The sequence below is a fragment of the Oryctolagus cuniculus genome, chromosome 18 (genome assembly GCF_051225735.1).
Source record: "Oryctolagus cuniculus isolate XC-2025 breed Fujian yellow rabbit chromosome 18, ASM5122573v1, whole genome shotgun sequence".
Lineage (NCBI taxonomy): Eukaryota > Metazoa > Chordata > Mammalia > Lagomorpha > Leporidae > Oryctolagus > Oryctolagus cuniculus.
Genome location: NC_142884.1, coordinates 235,040 through 250,477, shown reverse-complemented (window position 1 = coordinate 250,477; position 15,438 = coordinate 235,040). Strand labels below are relative to the sequence as shown.

General features: G+C 59.0%; 2 protein-coding genes across 5 annotated transcripts; both read right to left on the bottom strand.

Moving 5' to 3' along the window:
- Positions 1-842: 842 nt before the first annotated feature.
- On the bottom strand, positions 843-4,906 carry A1BG (alpha-1-B glycoprotein). The gene is made up of 8 exons (XM_008249014.5): positions 4,837-4,906; positions 4,726-4,761; positions 4,382-4,633; positions 3,787-4,059; positions 3,182-3,478; positions 1,994-2,290; positions 1,224-1,511; positions 843-991 (listed from the first exon to the last, which is right to left on the bottom strand). The coding sequence occupies exons 1-8, from the start codon at positions 4,868-4,870 to the stop codon at positions 984-986; spliced, it is 1,485 nt and encodes a 494-aa protein (XP_008247236.4). The 5' UTR covers positions 4,871-4,906; the 3' UTR covers positions 843-983.
- Positions 4,907-4,957: 51 nt separating this feature from the next.
- On the bottom strand, positions 4,958-12,986 carry LOC149120680 (uncharacterized). Of its 4 annotated transcripts, XM_089319905.1 has the most exons (5): positions 12,749-12,986; positions 9,873-10,006; positions 5,694-5,781; positions 5,300-5,393; positions 4,958-4,987 (listed from the first exon to the last, which is right to left on the bottom strand). In XM_089319905.1, exons 1-4 carry the CDS (start codon positions 12,852-12,854, stop codon positions 5,323-5,325), a joined length of 399 nt encoding a protein of 132 aa, XP_089176031.1. In that variant the 5' UTR covers positions 12,855-12,986; the 3' UTR covers positions 4,958-4,987; positions 5,300-5,322. The 4 variants fall into 4 exon arrangements, 1 of the variants encoding a protein (XP_089176031.1); XR_016225111.1 differs by lacking the exons at positions 5,300-5,393; positions 9,873-10,006 and having other exon boundaries at positions 4,958-5,016; positions 12,749-12,846; XR_016225110.1 differs by lacking the exons at positions 5,300-5,393; positions 5,694-5,781; positions 9,873-10,006 and having other exon boundaries at positions 4,958-5,016; positions 12,749-12,859.
- Between the last annotated feature and the right edge of the window lie 2,452 nt (positions 12,987-15,438).

Here is a 15,438-nt window from a genome sequence, read left to right as displayed (position 1 = left end):
CCCCAAAGATCAGTGATATATTTCTACCTAAAGAAACCAGAAAAGAAGAGCATAATAAGTTGAAACTAAATAGAAGAAAGATAATAATAATAAATGCAGATAATAGGAAAAAAATGAACAAAGCCAAAGTTAGTTAATTCTTTGAAAAGATTTTAAGAGTTGATAAATCCCCTACTGGACAGAGGGGAGGGAGAGAGGGCGCCGGGAGAGAGCATGCCATGCGTGAAAGCTGTGGCATCCTTTCAGACCACGTTCAGGAATATAAAGGCTATGTATTATGGTGTACATACTTAAGAACATGGCAATTTCTTGAAAAACACAACTTACAAAGCACTAATACTAATGTGCACTGCTGTGTGCCAGGACCTAAAGGGGCAAGTCCAAGGCAGGGACTGGGCAGCCGTCCATGAGGCTGTCAGGTGGACACAGGGGTCTCACAGCTGAGCAACACAGGGGTCTCACAGCTGAGCAACACAGGGAAGAGGGGTGAGGCATCCAGTCACGTCCACAGCTCTGATGCCGAAGTGCCCTGTGGGCGCTCAGACTGGGGGGACAGGACCACAGAGGCAGCCTCCTGAACTCGCACAGCAGACGGCGGTGAGGCCCAGGCAGAGCTGGGTGTGTTTGGAGCCTTGAGCCACCTGCCCGCACCTGCTGCGGGCCTGGCAGAGGAGTAAGGGGGCAGCTCGATGAGAAACAGCAGAAGGGTGTCTTAAAGGCTCTGGCTCCAGGAGCCAGTCCTTGACCCCTCTGTCCTCAGTTCCGGCTCAGACCCCATTCACTTTGAGCACACAGGATCCCAGCCCACTTCCCCTCAGCCCCGCTGGACTCAAAGACACGCGTTAAAGTCTCTGCTTTATTTATTAACTCCCAGGAGTCAGGAGGGCAGCCTTCCGGCCCCCAGGGAGAGCCCAGCCTGCGGCGGCAGCAGGAAGAATGGAACCAGGCCAGTGTTCCCAGCGCTTTCCAAGTCCACAGCCGGATCAACGTCCTAGACAAATTGGACGAAAGAGAAATGACAGGGGAAGGGGAGCCTGTGCGACCTCCCAGGGGTCCCTCGGGAAGGAAGCTGCCAGCAGGTCCCCACCGCCACCTCCACCCCACTGCAGGTCCTCCGGTGACCAAGCCACACCGTCGCCTGCTGCAGTTCCCCCGCGCGCACCGGGCTAAGCACAGGGACCCAGGTGCGGCGACAGAAGCAAAGGCCAGAGGGGTAACGTCACCGGCCACCAGGAGCTCCACCGGGTCGCTGAGCTCCGACACGAAGCCGCCGGGCCCCCACACGCGGTAGCGGCAGCTGTAGTTGCCGGCGTGTCGCGGCCCCACGTAGGGAAGCTCGAGGTCCGCGGAGGGGCCATGGGCGCCGACACTCGTCGCAGCCTCCTCCTCGCCGGTGCGCAGCAGCTCGAAGGCGACGCCGGGCACGGAGCTCTCGCAGCGCAGGACAGCGTCGCGGCCCGGGGTCACCGCCCCACTCCACAGGGGCCGGAGCTGCGGCCTGGGCAGGGGTCCTGGGCAGAGCAGGCGGTGAGAAAGGCGATGCCCCAGGCTACTGCCTGCGTCGCGGAACCAGTGCTGGGCCTTCCTCCCGTCGCGGGACACGCGTCTCCTGGGGGACCCCTGCTGTCTCCTCCTGCGACCTCGCCCGAAGGCCCTGCACTGCGTCTCCGCGTCTCCCCCAGGACTCGGGAGCCCCAGGCCCAGACCTGCCCGGAGGCTTCTGGGGGTCCCCAGATGGGCACTCGGGGCCTCGGGCCTCGAGGGTGGAAGGAAGAACGTATCGGGGGACAGACACTGTGTTCCCGGCAGGGAAATCGGGGTGCACGTGGCCAACAGACCTCTCGTCCCAGGTTTGAGGCGTCCCCGGGAACCTCAGCCACTGCGCAGGAGACGGCGATGGGCGCAGCACCCAGGCCCGTGGCGCCGCCCTGTGGCCCCCAAGGAAAGGAGGGCGCCCCCCTTCTCGCACAAGGAGGCTCCCAGGCGCGCTCACCGTCCACGCGCAGCTCCAGGGGCTCGCTGGCTACAGAGCCCGCGAAGGGCGGCGCCGGGTCCACGTAGACGCAGCTGTAGTTGGCTGAGTCCACCACGGAGACTGCGCGCAGCTCGAAGCTGGCCTCGGCGCCCGGCGGGCTCAGAAGACGGCGCACCTCGAGCCCGGCCGTGTCCTCGCGCACCAGAGCAAAGCGCAGCCCGGCCCGGGGCCCCCGGCACCGCAGCCTCACACGCGCGCCGGGCGCCGGGCGCAGACTCGGGGGCTCGGCCGAGAGCTCAGGCGCGGGCAGCGTCCCTGCGGAGCAGGATGCGGGCTGACCCAGGCTCTGAGGGTGGCGGAGTCCGTCCCCTGCCGCCTGGCCCACCCAGCCTTGGGACCCCGGCATCCCAGATCGGGGTGCCTGGGTTCCAATCCCGTCCCCGCTCCTGATTCCGACTGCCGGCTCATGCGCAGTGACAGACAACCAGTGATGGCTCCAGTCCTTGGATCCTTGACCCCAAGTGGGAGACCTGGATGAGTTCCTCGCTTCCAGATACGGCTTGGTTTTGTCCCGGCCGGTCTTTGTGGGCATTTGGAGAGTGGAACACCATGGGAGCGCTCTCTCTCTCTCTCTCTCTCTCTCAAATAAATCAAATAACCCCTCCAGCCACTCTACCTTCCAGTCCTGTGTCTTTCTTGACAACCTCACACATATACACACACACCCACACTGTTCCTTATTAATCTTAAAACAGGGAGGGGGACGCGTGCTGCACGAGGGTCCCACCAGCCAGTGCCGGCTGGGCACCGCCACCGCCAGGACCCCTGTGAACCCCGGGGAGGCGGGACTCGCAGTCCAGTGCCCAGGCTGTAGCAGCCCTGCCCTGGTGCTGCAGGGTTCTGCGTGCCAGCCCTGCTGTCCCAGCCTGGCCGCCCTCTTCAGCAGGAAGGTCTCAGCGGCCACCCGGACTGGACAGGCCAGAGGGAATCCTGGCAGGATGGCACCACTTGGCCCATGCCAGACCAGCGCTTTGGCCCAACAGTTCTTTGTGGGGAGTCAAGATGAGTGGACCCATTGTCCCATTCGCAGATGGGGAAAATGAGGCCAGGACTGAACCCTGGCCCAGAGCCCTGCGCTACCAACAGGCTTCCCTCCGGGCCTTCCAGCACCTGCACCCACGTTCCCGCCGCAGACCACAGGCTCACCGTCACTCAACACCAGCTCCAGCGGCGCGCTCTCCCGGGACCAGGCGCTGTGCTCCTGACGCAGCCGGTAGCTGCAGGTGTAGGGACCGCTGTCCCCCAGCGCCACCTCGTTCAGGTGAAAGAAGACGCGGTCAGGACTGGTGCTGCTCATGGGCACGAGCAGATCCTTCTTGCCCTGCTGCAGACGGAATTCCACGCCACTCAGCGGCGCCACGCATTTCAGGGTCATAGAGGCACCCGGCTTCAGGATCCTGGGTAACCTGTCCCGGGCATCCAGCCTGGGTGGCGGTGGCACAGCTGCAAGGTGGAGAGTCGTTGGGCCCAGGAGCTGGGTTGCCTGCTGTAAACCTTCCCTGGGAGAGCTCCCCATGGCTAAGGTCTGCCCAGCACCCAGGCACCTGCCTTCCCTGGGCAACCCCGTGCACACCCTTCCTTCCTTTGGGCATCCTCTGTCCAGGCTCCTTTGCACCCACTGGGCCCAGGGGTCTGTGTAGCCCGTTTGCCTGACGTGCTGGCAAGGGTATACAGCAGTGGGGTCAAGGTGAACAGGCTCCGCCCTCCAGGAGCCTCTCCTCCTGGGCCCTCTAAGTTGGCCCCACACTCACCCAGCTCTTCGATGGTCACAGTGGCGCTGGGCCCTGAGGGGTCACCTGCTGTGTGTGTCCTGTAGCTGCAGCTATAGTTGCCTGCCTGGTGGACAGGGAAGGTGGCCTGCCCGTCTGGCCCAGCCTCCGCCACTTCCAGAAACGTGCTGTCGCCTTCCCGCTTCAGCGAGAAGGTCACGCCTTGCCGCGCCCCCTGGCACAGCAGCGTGATGTTCAGGCCTGGAGTGATCCAGGACACGGGCTCCACTGAGAGCAGAGGCGGAGGCAAGGATCCTGCCAGAGAGGGGGGTTCATGAGTGATTCTGCTGGACTCGGAAGACACAGGCGGCCCAGCTGAGCCCGGAGCCCACACACACTCGTGAAAATGTGAGGAAGAGGAGGCAGCAGCAGGCAAGGGGGAAGCGGAGGGGCTGCAGTGTGCGCCAGGCTCTGCCCAAACACCTCCCGGGGCTCAGCACTCAGCCCATACCATGCTCTGGGGTCAGGGCAGACGTCATTCCCACCTGACAGATGAGGAAGCCGGGGGCCAAGGAGAAGAGAGGACCCCGTCACCTCTCCCCCACCCCCTTGGCCTCTCGTTAGCGCCCCAGCTTACCATCCTCCGTCACCTCCAGGAGGTTGCTCAGCTGCGTCCATCCACTGCCGAAGCCTGAGCGACAGCGGTAGAGACCGTGGGTGTCGCCTGTCTCTCCCGCCAGCAGGAACCTGTGCTCCATGGCAGGTGTATTGACATGCACATGATCCCGGACCACTCCATCCTTGAACAGCTCGAAATCCTGGGTCGGCACTTGGGCCTGGCACGTCAGCGTTGTGGAGTCTGCCAGCAGTCTAGGTTGGGGATTGAAAACTGCCAGGGAGCCTGGGTCAGGGCAGTGCTGCAGGGACAGTGGCTTGCCCATCCCAGTGCCCACCATCCCTGGGCTCCGGCCCCATACTCACACGTGGCTGCTCGGGTCTCTGTACCCCAGATGAGACCTGTGGAGACAGGGCTTGTGAAGCCCCCATTGCTGTCCCTTCCACCCCGGGGACCCCAGGCCCCAGATGCCTCACCCCAGAGCAGCAGGAAGGCCACCCTCGCAGGCATAGTTGTCACCTCTCACGCCAGCTGCCCAAGACTGTCGGGGAGAGTGACTGGGGTGGCAGGGAATCCACAGGCACTGACCTCTCCTTGTTTGTCCTTCCCAGAATGCAGGGGCGGGGACTGCGTGGGACAAGGACAAAGGGCAAGGCCTTTGGGCCACCTCAGGTTAGCAGGAAGGACGATCAATAACAGGAGCTAACCAGTCAGCTAAAGCCATCATAACCCACAAACTGCTACTACAATCATCTCAGCCGCTAGTGAGCGCTGGGATCCTGTTCTGGGAGGGAGCGCTGCCAGCTCCCCTCCCCCTGCGGCTGCTGAGCCCAGCTGGCAGCACCAGGGCCCCCTCAAGCCCAGTGCAGCCCTTCTCCCCGGCACAGCACACTCGCCCGCGGCACCAAAGGTGGGGTCCCTGTGCTCCGTTCTCCATACTTGTCGTCACACGGCTGTCAGACTCACGCTTCCCGGGAGCTGTGGTCCCTTCTCCGGCGCTGGTTAATGTTGCGCTGTGTGACCTTCCGTGGGTCTGGAGTTGGATTTGCACCCGGCACCGTCACCTCAGACCTGGGTTTCCCACCCCTGCCCGTGGCATAGCTCTGCTTCCCCGGGTCCAGTCACTCGCCTGGCTGCAGCTTGCGTCTCGGGGGGCCGGGCCTCCCACTCTCCCCATGGCCTTTCCCCGAGACGGAATGGGAGGGGTGAGACCTAGGTGCCTTCATGCTCAGCCTCTGCAGAGTCCTGTCACCCCCACCGCAGAGGTCTGTTTCCAGCCTGGGTGCCCCAGCCCCTCTCCACGGAAGACCCACAGAAACCTCCCATGTCTCACCTCCCATAGGCAATGCCTTCCTCCTCACACACTCATTCCACAAGCATTCGTTGAGCGTCTCCTGTGCGCCAGGCCCCACCGTCCCAGTCTGGTATGGCCGGGAAGACGGAAGAGGCAGAGTGTAGGTGCTAGAACAACATCAACCCCAGGGGCACACTGGAGACTGGGGCACAAGGGCCACATGCACCAGAAACAGGGAGGGTTCCGCGGGGAGCGGAGGTCTGAAGAGGCCAGGAGGCTGGGCCCCACAGCTCCCGGGGCAGAAGGAACAGCTAGCAGGCGGGATGGCCGTGCTGAGGCCTGACTGGCAGCAGAGGCGGTGAGGGGCGGGGCACTTGTGGAGCACCAGGACGTGACAGAGACCACCACACCGGGTCTGGTGGGCTTCTGCTGAGTGCGTGGGGAGACTGCTGGGTCTGGTTTCCCTTCCATGTTTGCTAGGAACCTGCTATGTTCTCACACCAGAGCCAGCACCTGGAAGGGGGCTGCATGTCGCAGGAGGGACAGGGAGAACACGTGTTTTTTGTGGGAGACCACAGGGTGCCAAGGCTAAAGGTGCGCCCAGACGAGGGCGGTGGCCTAGCCAGAGCAGAGCTCACAGCATGGAACAGCGGCTGAGCCTCAGACCCTCTGTGGTAGGGCTGGCCAGGCAGGTTGCAGCATGGTCAAAGCAGGGGCCCGCAGAGGTAGAGCTGGCTCGCCCAGCGTGGGAAGCGTGGTAATGTCTTTTGGCACCGCCAGCACTGGCCTGCCCACACTCTCCTGCCTGACCCCGAGTTCTCAGCCAACTGCCACCTCACTTGGGTTCCCACAGACCTGGGCATGGCCGTGACTTCCCCTGAGTGCCAGCATCCGACTTTCTGCAACACCCTTGTGCTCTCTGAACCTTGCAAAACCACGTTTCTAACCTCCATTCTCTGAAGTATCCACAGCAGTTTACTTGTTAAAGGTTTACTTATTTATCTGAAAAACAGAGAGCGAGCGAGCGAGAGGTCTTCCATCCGCTAGTTCACTGCCTAAATGACCGCGACAGCAGAAGCTGGGCCAAGCCGAAGCCAGGAACCTGGAATTCTATCCTGGTTTCCCACAAGAGTGGCAGGGGCCCAAGAACTGAGACCTTGGGCTGGCGCCACGGCTCACTAGGCTAATCCTCCGCCTGCAGCGCCGGCACCCCAGGTTCTAGTCCTGGTCAGGGTGCCGGTCCTGTCTTGGTTGCTCCTCTTCCAGTCCAGCTCTCTGCTGTGGCCCGGGAAGGCAGTGGAGGACGGCCCAGGTCCTTGGGCCCCTGAACCCACGTGGGAGACCTGGAAGAGTCTCCTGCTCCTGGCTTCAGATCAGTGCGGTGTGCCGGCTGTGGCGGCCATTGGAGGGTGAACCAACGGCAAAGGAAGACCTTTCTCTCTGTCTCTCTCTCTCACTGTCCACTCTGCCTGTCAAAAAAAAAAAAAAATCTGGAAGAAAGTTGTTTAAAAATAAATAAACTCAATAATGCCAAATTGCCAAAACTCTCCTGGTACAGTGGAGAAGGGCATCCAAAGGCTTTGGGGTAGAGAAAATGCCTGAGTGGATTCATGCTGTGTGATATCGTGTGAGGACACCTTGCTCTGAAGGCGCCGTGAAGGGGCAGGTGCTCGTGCTAAAAGCTGGGATGCCCACGTCCCACACAGAGTGCGTGGGCTCCACCCCCAGCCCCGGCTCTCACTCCAGCAGACCCTCGGAGACAGCAGTGGTGGCAGAGTCGGCTTCCTGCCACCCACGTGGAGACCTGGATTGGCCCTGGGCATTCAGTGAGTGAACCAGCTGATGGGAGTGTTCTGTGTTCTCCACGTGTCTCCCAAATAGATAAAAATAAAGGCAGCCGGGCACCTGCGTGCCTGACAGTCACTGTAGTCGGCGGCTATCTGTAAGCTGGAGTGCCCCAGATGCTGCTGTCAGAGTGGCCACGGGCCAGTGGCGTGTGCTGGTGCTGCAGCGGCTTGGAGTGCTTGCCAATGTGCTGACCACATGCACTGCATATGTGTGTGGCAGTGCTGCCACGGGCTGGCTACACGCGGGAAGGCAGCGGATCGTCAGGCGTCTGGGGCTCTGGCTGAAGGCTTGCTGCGGTCTGGGCAGGTGTGGAGCCACACACTCGTGTGTGCGTGCCCTATTCCAGGAAACGGGAGCTACAGTGAAGGCCTTGCCGCACAGCCTCCCACCAGGGTGCAGAGGAGGGCTCCTGGTGCCTGCGGGCACTGGTGCTGGCACGGCCTAGGGCTGCTGCGGTGTCTCCTGGTGGTGGGTGAGCTGGAAGTGCGTGTGGAAGGCCTCGCCACACTCCTGGCACGCCTGTGGCTTCTCACCTGTCTGGCTGCTCCAGGCACAGGCCTTGCCTGCGGAGTGTGGCCTGGGGGCAGGTGTTTAGTGCAGCAGTTAAGACGCTGCTTGGGACTGAACTGCTGGAGGGCCTGAGCCCGAGTCCTGGCTCTGCTTCTGGTTCCAACGTCCTGCTACAACACACCCTGGGAGGCAGCCAGTGAAGGCTCCAGTGCTGGGTCCCTGCTACCCACATGGGAGACCCAGACCGAGTTCCTGAACCCCAGCTTCAACCTGGCACTGCCCGAGCTGCTGTGGGCACTTGGGGGAGTGAACAAGCAGATAGGAGATAGGTTGCCGTTGATTTCTCAACAATGTTGCAGTGGATTCGTTTCTGAGAGGAGCAGCATGGTGGGGGCAAGAGGCGCGGAGTCACCACACAGACCCCGGGAGTCAGGTGAAAGCAGGCTTGAGGTGAGCAGCTGGAAGACTCGTTTATTACAGCTGGAACTACATCTTATATAGCCAAGACCAGCCAATCTGGTCAAGGGGCGGTCTATGCCCCAACCAATCACAGCCTGCCAGGCAGTTTCCAAAGCCATCCTGAGTAACTAATGCTCGCTTGCCAATGGCCACCTTGGCATGGCCCTCTCATTCCACCACAGAGATACATCTGTGTCTGTCCCTACGTCTCTTTCTGCCCTTCATATAAGTACAAATCAGTAAGAATTTCCTAATGTTTAAATAATAAAAAGCTTTGAGAGAGTAAGAGGGCTGGGGGAGGCAATGAGAGCAATGCTGTGGCCATCTGAAAGACGCTGCTCACACACCCTTACACCTGAGCCAGCAGGAGTGTGCCAAGAGACGGAGGACCGGTGCCAGGAAGGTGGGAAGGCTCAAAGGCTACCCACCTCACCCGCACCTCCGCCTCAGAGCCTTGGTCTCATCCCCTTGCTTAAACCTTCGGGGCACCAAGAGCCAGGGAGGTGGGGACTCCTGTTTGTGAGAGGAGTTAGAAAAGGATGGACGTGGCTTCCTATGGAAACAGGAGCTGTGACCTACCCACACCCCAGGGGGTCGGAGGTGACCACCTCACCCAAACCCCAGCTGAGTCTACCTCACTCACAGCAACCTCGCCCAGCTCCGCCCACACGATGGGGACGTCCCAGCCAGGGCTGGAGGGATCTCAGGGGCCCCGGTCTGGTCAGATCTGGCTGGTCCAGGATTGCAGGGGTGGTGCAGCCCAGGCCCCCGCAGCTTAGGGTGGAAGCTCCTCCGTGGCCCTGAGGCCTCACCTATGCCTCAAGCTGTTCCTTCCCTTGCTGGTACCTCCACAGTGGGCAGAGCTCACGCCCACTTGCCCCGACCCCCTGATCACCTCTGTGCAGCCGCCAGCCCAGCCACAGCTCTTACACTGCACGTGTTCTGGATTTCTGCAACCCATCCACTGCAGAGTTACGCAGATGCCCACAGTGAGCGGAGCCCCCAGGAACACCCAGCATGCCTGACCACGAGCAGGGTGGTCCCAGGGTTGGCCGCCAGAGCAGGGGCCGGCTCGTGGACGGGTGCCACTCCTGCAAGCAGGGCCTGAAAGGGCCCCGGGGGGGCTTCCTGCTCCTGTCCTCGTCCATCTTAGGATGGACTCCGCGCGAGGTCTGGGGGTTAGGACCCACGAGCAGAAAGGCACGCAGGGCAGGAAACAGGTGCATGCAGTGGCTTGATCCGCCCTTCTCAGGGCCCCCTGGTTCTTGGGGCATGGCGCTGGAAACAAACACAGCTGTGAACCCGAAGGGATCTGTCTGATGGTGCAGCTGAAGCCAGCAGCGCCAAGCTCACTTTCTCGTCGCTCCCACAACAGTCTTACCAGCCACCGTGCCAGCTCACCTGGAGGCTCTGAGCCAGCACTTGGGTGGAAGAACGCCGAGCAACCAGCCCAGCTGCTGCTCCCCTGCACTCTGGCCTGGCCAGCTCCTGCTGCAGCTCCGCAGAACCACCTGGCTGCTGCCCTGCACGTAAGCCTAGACCAACACAGGCAGCGTGCCCAGGGACTGCCCCCGCACCAGCAGCTCCCACAATGCTCCTGGAGCAGGCCTCAGGCCACAGTCACCGGCGACGCAGCTCTCAAAGCCAGGCCAGGGCCTCTCAGGGACCTGCACCTCCTCACACCAGAATCCCTACAAGCGCTGGCCAGGAGTCTCAGAGACCACTCACCCACTTTTTGCACCACAGAAATCTGGGGGGTCTGGGGGAACCAGGGCTGATGCTTTGTGGCATTGTGGCATAGAGGGTTAACCCACTGCCTACAGTGCCTGCATCCCATATAGGTGCCAGTTCAAGTCCCGGCTGCTCTGCTTCCCATCCAGCTCCCTGCTAATGTGCCTGGGAAAAGCAGTGCAAGATGGCCCAAGTGTTTGGACCCCTGCCACCCATGTGGGACACCTAGAGGAAGCTCTGGTCACTTCCCCCAGTCATCTGGGGAGTGAACCAGTGGTTGGAAGATTCTCTCTCTCTCTCTCTCTCTCTCTTTCCCTTTCTCTCAGTAACTCAGACTTTCACATAAATAAACCTTAAATATATATATATATATATATATATAAAAACCAACCTGGATTTCCTATTTTTAGATGGTTGATTTTTGCTATACGAATCGTATCTCAAGAAAAGATGAGGAATGCACCCATGGCACAAGTGTTCCTGTCTGCAGCAACCCAATATGTGTGGCCAAGGGTGGCCTGGTTGAACCCACCCACAGCCCCAGCCACCGGGACAGCACTGCGTGCGACACAGGCATGTTCTCTAAAGCAATGCTTCTGACATGAGACACACAAGGTCTTCAAAACTGCTAGGCAACAGCGGGCAGTTAGCCTGGAGGTTGGGGTGCCCATGTCCTCCACGGCAGTGTCTAGGTTCAGTTACTCAGCTCTGGCTCCAGACCCTGGAGGGCAGAGGGGATGGCTCAAGGGACTGCATTACTGCGATCCACATGGGAGACCTGGTCTGAGTTCCTAACTTCTGGCTCTACTCCAGTCACGGAGGGCATTTTGGGGCTGAGTACATGGGGGCTCTCTCTTTGTCTGCCTCTATCTCTGACTCCCGAGGAGCTAATCTTTATTTTTTCCTGGCCAACTGGAGAGAACTGGAAATATGAACTTCATGTGAAATGCATCAACTTTTAACAAGAGCAAAGGCTTTTTTTTTTTTTTTCCGAGGCAGAAGTAGAAAGAGAATGAGACAGAGAGAGAGATCGTAGTCCATCCACTGGTTCACTCCCGCAAATGGTCAGAACGGCCTGGGCTGGGCCAAGCTGAAATCAGGAGCCAGGAGCTTCTTCCAGGTCTCCCAAGTGGGTGCAGGGGCCCAAGCACTCAGGCCATTTTCTACTGCTTTCCCAGGTGCATTAGCAGGGAGCTGGGTTGGAGGTGAAGCAAGCGGGGCTGAAACTGGCACCCCTGTGGGATGCTGGCGCTGCTTTAACGATGCTGGCGCTGCTTTAACCCGCAGAGCCACAGTGCCCGCCCCTGAAGTAATCTTTAAAAACAAGTAGAAGGAATTACAGGCAGCATGCCCAGGGAATAGGACACTTCTCTAAGCAGGGCACAGGGCCAGGGACTCACTCCCTGGAAGGAATTACAGGCAGCACGCGTGCCCAGGGTACAGCACACTTCTCTATGGCAGGACACAGGCCCAGGGACTCACTCCCTGGAAGGAATTACAGGCAGCATGCGTGCTCAGGGTACAGCACACTTCTCTATGGCAGGACACAGGCCCAGGGACTCACTCCCTGGAAGGAATTACAGGCAGCATGCGTGCCCAGGGTACAGCACGCTTCTCTATGGCAGGACACAGGAATTACAGGCAGCATGCGTGCCCAGGGCACAGCACGCTTCTCTATGGCAGGACACAGGAATTACAGGCAGCATGCGTGCCCAGGGTACAGCACACTTCTCTATGGCAGGACACAGGAATTACAGGCAGCATGCGTGCCCAGGGTACAGCACACTTCTCTATGGCAGGACACAGGGCCAGGGCCTCACTCCCTGGTCTGTCTGACCGTGGAGCTCTGAGCACGCCCAGGCTGTCCAGGCTTGGTGTCCTGACCCTGCAACCCAGCTGTCCCAGGCCGTTCTGACAGCCACGAAGATGCCGTGCCCGTCGTCCACGCCAACCTTTCTACCTGCCCCCAGGACGGCTGCTGTCAAGGATGCGGAGCAGCCGCTTTAGGACACCTGGAGGCCAGGCTGTCAACGCACCCAGGGCTGAACCCTGCAGAACCGCAGGGCAAGGGCACACACGCCAACAAGGAGACGAGTTGAGTGAAGCGCACGAAACAGGGGCGGCGCTACCCCGCGGCAGGGGACGCAGGGGCGGACAATGATGCCGGAAGAACAGCGGGAGACGGCAACGGGGAAAGGGAACCGCAAGCGCAAAAGCCAAAGGCAGCAGAAAAGCCAGCGTCGACCACGGCGAGGAGGGGTCCCGCGCCCGGCGCCTCCCCTCGCGGGCCTTAACCTCCGCACCCAGGTCCGGGGGCAGGCGGGAGGCCCAACTACAACAGGCAGATCTGCCCGGAACTGAAGGCCCCGCACGAGGTGGCACACCGGAGCCAGCAGCAGGCGGACCGGAAGCAGCGCACAGAGGACGCGGGGCGGTGGCCGCCTCGCAGCCCGAGGTCGCGTATCCGCGCAGAATGCCATCTACTCGATGCAGCCTGCGCGGATTCCCTAGTCCCCGCCCGACATGCAGCACGGAGTCTTCCTCACCCTCCTCCAAGCCTCCTCCGCAAGACCGGGCGGGGTTCCGCGCAAGGGCTGCTGGGAAACGTAGTCTGGCCGCGTCGGGGGACGGGGACGGACTCCTGGCTGTCATGGTAACAAGCCAGCGTCTTCGCCGGGGTGGGCGTGCGGTCCCAGCCGTCCGGCCTTGGCGAAGTGTCGATTGGCCATAAGGATGATTGATAGCCCTAGCGCCCAGTCACATTTCGGAGAGGGCCGACCCCGGAAACGACCTGCCTTTTCCGCCTTGCTGCAGTGGGAGAGCTGGGGTGGGTAAACCTGAGGCGTTCTGCAGTGCTCCAGGAGGGCACAGGCCAGAGTGAAGGGTGCGGAGACAGAGTACGGAGCGGGTCTCTAGAGCTGGTTTTCCCGCAGGGAACAGTTTCGCCCCGAGCCTCCGGAGCGCAGCCCTGACTTCACCTTGCTCTTAGCCCTCAAGGCTCACTTTGGGATTATGAAGATAATAGATCTGTGTTGTGCTATGCCACTGAGTTGTGGCACTTTGTTATAGCGGCAAACAGGAGACTAATGGAGCCTCCATGAGGCGCTATAGGGGATCTGTGACTTTTTCCCATTCTGGCCATCTCCCTTGTGAACAGAACAAAGGCAGGCCTCAGGCCCAGCGCCTCTGCTTTCAACATCTGCGAGAACAGTGTAACTGTAATAGTCCCTCCTGGCATTTAAGCCTGTGGTCCCCGTCCTCTGGCACATGACGCTGGTTTGTATGTTTTGGTTGGTGCTGTCAGCTTCTTTATTGGAATGAATGTAAGTAAAAACAAATGTAGATCAGTGGTTCTCCACCAGGGAACAGTTTCGCTCCAGGAAACACTTGACAATGTCCAGAGACATTTCGGGCAGGGGGTGGGGGAGTGCACTGGCATCCAGTAGGTGGGTAGAGGCCTGGAATGCTGCAAAGGTCCTAGAATGCACAGGTCAGGCTCCCTCCAGATAATGGCCATAGTTCCAAGGCAGAGAAACCGTGGGCAAAGTGAGCCACAAAGGACGCATGGTACAGGCAGGAGGCAAGCACTCCTTGGTGGAACTCAGCTTGGATTTAAGTGTGAAAACCAAACACAAAAGGCCACGGGGGCCGCTGCCGTGGCTCACTTGGTTAATCCTCCGCCTGCGGCGCCGGCATCCCATATGGGCGCCGGGTTCTAGTCCCGGTCGCTCCTCTTCCAGGCCAGCTCTCTGCTGTGGCCCAGGAAGGCAGTGGAGGATGGCCCAAGTGCTTGGGCCCTGCACCCGCATGGGAGACCAGGAGGAAGCACCTGGCTCCTGGCTTCCGATTGGCGCAGCGTGCTGGCCCTAGCGGCTATTTGCATTGTGAACCAATGAAAGGAAGACCTTTCTCTCTGTCTCTCTCTCTCACTGTCTAACTCTGTCAAATTTAAAAAAAAAAAAAAAAAAGCCACATGTTTCGTTTCTGTTTCTGTGAAATTGTCTGGACTAGGCCGATCTAACTGCAGGAAGAATACTAGTAGTTTCAGGGACTGAAGGGAGGCGGGAATAAGGGGCATGGCTGAGGGGTACAAGGCTTCTTTCTGGTGTGGTAAGAATGTTCTGAAACTAGACAGTGGTAATGGTTACTTTGTGAATATATGTCCTTAAACACTGAATTGCAAGCTTTAAAACAATTTTGTAGTGTGTAACCAATATGCTATCAAAATAGTTACATTAAGGTGGGATTCAAGGCAGGGCCTCCGGAAAATAGGGCGTGAACCACAGCGCCCTCTGTGGAAGAGCCGGTCAGACAAAAATCCTAGGGAAGCCAGTGTGGCTGCATACACAGGAGGAGGTGGGATGACAGGGACTGTTTCTTGTGGGCCTAGCAAGCCATGGTGTGGATCTGTCTTTTCCTGTGAGTGATTCAGGAGGCCACAGAGCATTCTGAGCCAAGAGCGAAATGTGATTTGGGTTTTCACAGGCTGCCCCTGGCTGCCATGGGCAGGATGGACGCATTGCCCTTGGGATATGGCCTGAATCTGTGACCTTGTGCAAGGCTGAAGAACGTCTAAAGCCCCTTGGTTGGGCCTGACTCCGACACAGCCAGCTTCAGGAGTCCCAACCTAAGTCAAAGCACCTCCCTCTGCATTTCTTCTTCCCCACCTGGTCCACAGCCAGGGACCCAGGAGATGGACTTGGTCCCATCTCCAGTCTACCCAGTCTAGATCAGGGGCCAGTCATATAGCAAGGCCTGCTGTCTGCCCCTCTTCTTCACCCCATGACCCTAGCCACAAGGCCTCCTGCTTCTCCTACCCTATTAATCTTCTTGAGGGCTTCTGAGGGTTCTGACTTCACACTGAGGTTTCCAAGTAGAGACAGGATGCAAAGGAGCCCATAGGGAAAATTATAATATAGTACATTATGCATAATTATATATTAATAATTATACATCATATATAATAATATAATGTATATTGCATATTATATGTGATATAATATATAATAATATGATATATAAGTATAAATATATTATCTAATGTATTATAATGTTATTATATTATGGTTATATATAATATATAATAAAATAAAATATTTCTGGCATTCAACTCAATGTAGCTGTCTCTGAGGAAGTAGGGGATATGGGCCTCCTCTATTTATATCTTTGTGATCCTGCCTCCTTTTCCTGCATTTTCCCCAATAAGTAGGTGTTACTTTTGGAAAAAGATACAAGA

Bases quoted from the DNA above. Each gene is read 5' to 3' on its own strand.
- A1BG (XM_008249014.5), bottom strand. From the start codon at position 4,870: ATGCCTGCGAGGGTGGCCTTCCTGCTGCTCTGGG. The intron at 4,634-4,725 runs GTGAGTATGGGG...GCTCCCTGGCAG, and splicing joins AGAGACCCGAGCAGCCACGT to TTTTCAATCCCCAACCTAGA. The intron at 1,512-1,993 runs GTGAGCGCGCCT...TGCTCTGCCCAG, and splicing joins CCTGGAGCTGCGCGTGGACG to GACCCCTGCCCAGGCCGCAG.
- LOC149120680 (XM_089319905.1), bottom strand. From the start codon at position 12,854: ATGACAGCCAGGAGTCCGTCCCCGTCCCCCGACGCGGCCAGACTACGT. The intron at 10,007-12,748 runs GTGAGGAAGACT...GTGTTGGTCTAG, and splicing joins CGGAGGAGGCTTGGAGGAGG to GCTTACGTGCAGGGCAGCAG. The intron at 5,394-5,693 runs GTGAGACATGGG...ATCCAACTCCAG, and splicing joins GAAGGCATTGCCTATGGGAG to ACCCACGGAAGGTCACACAG.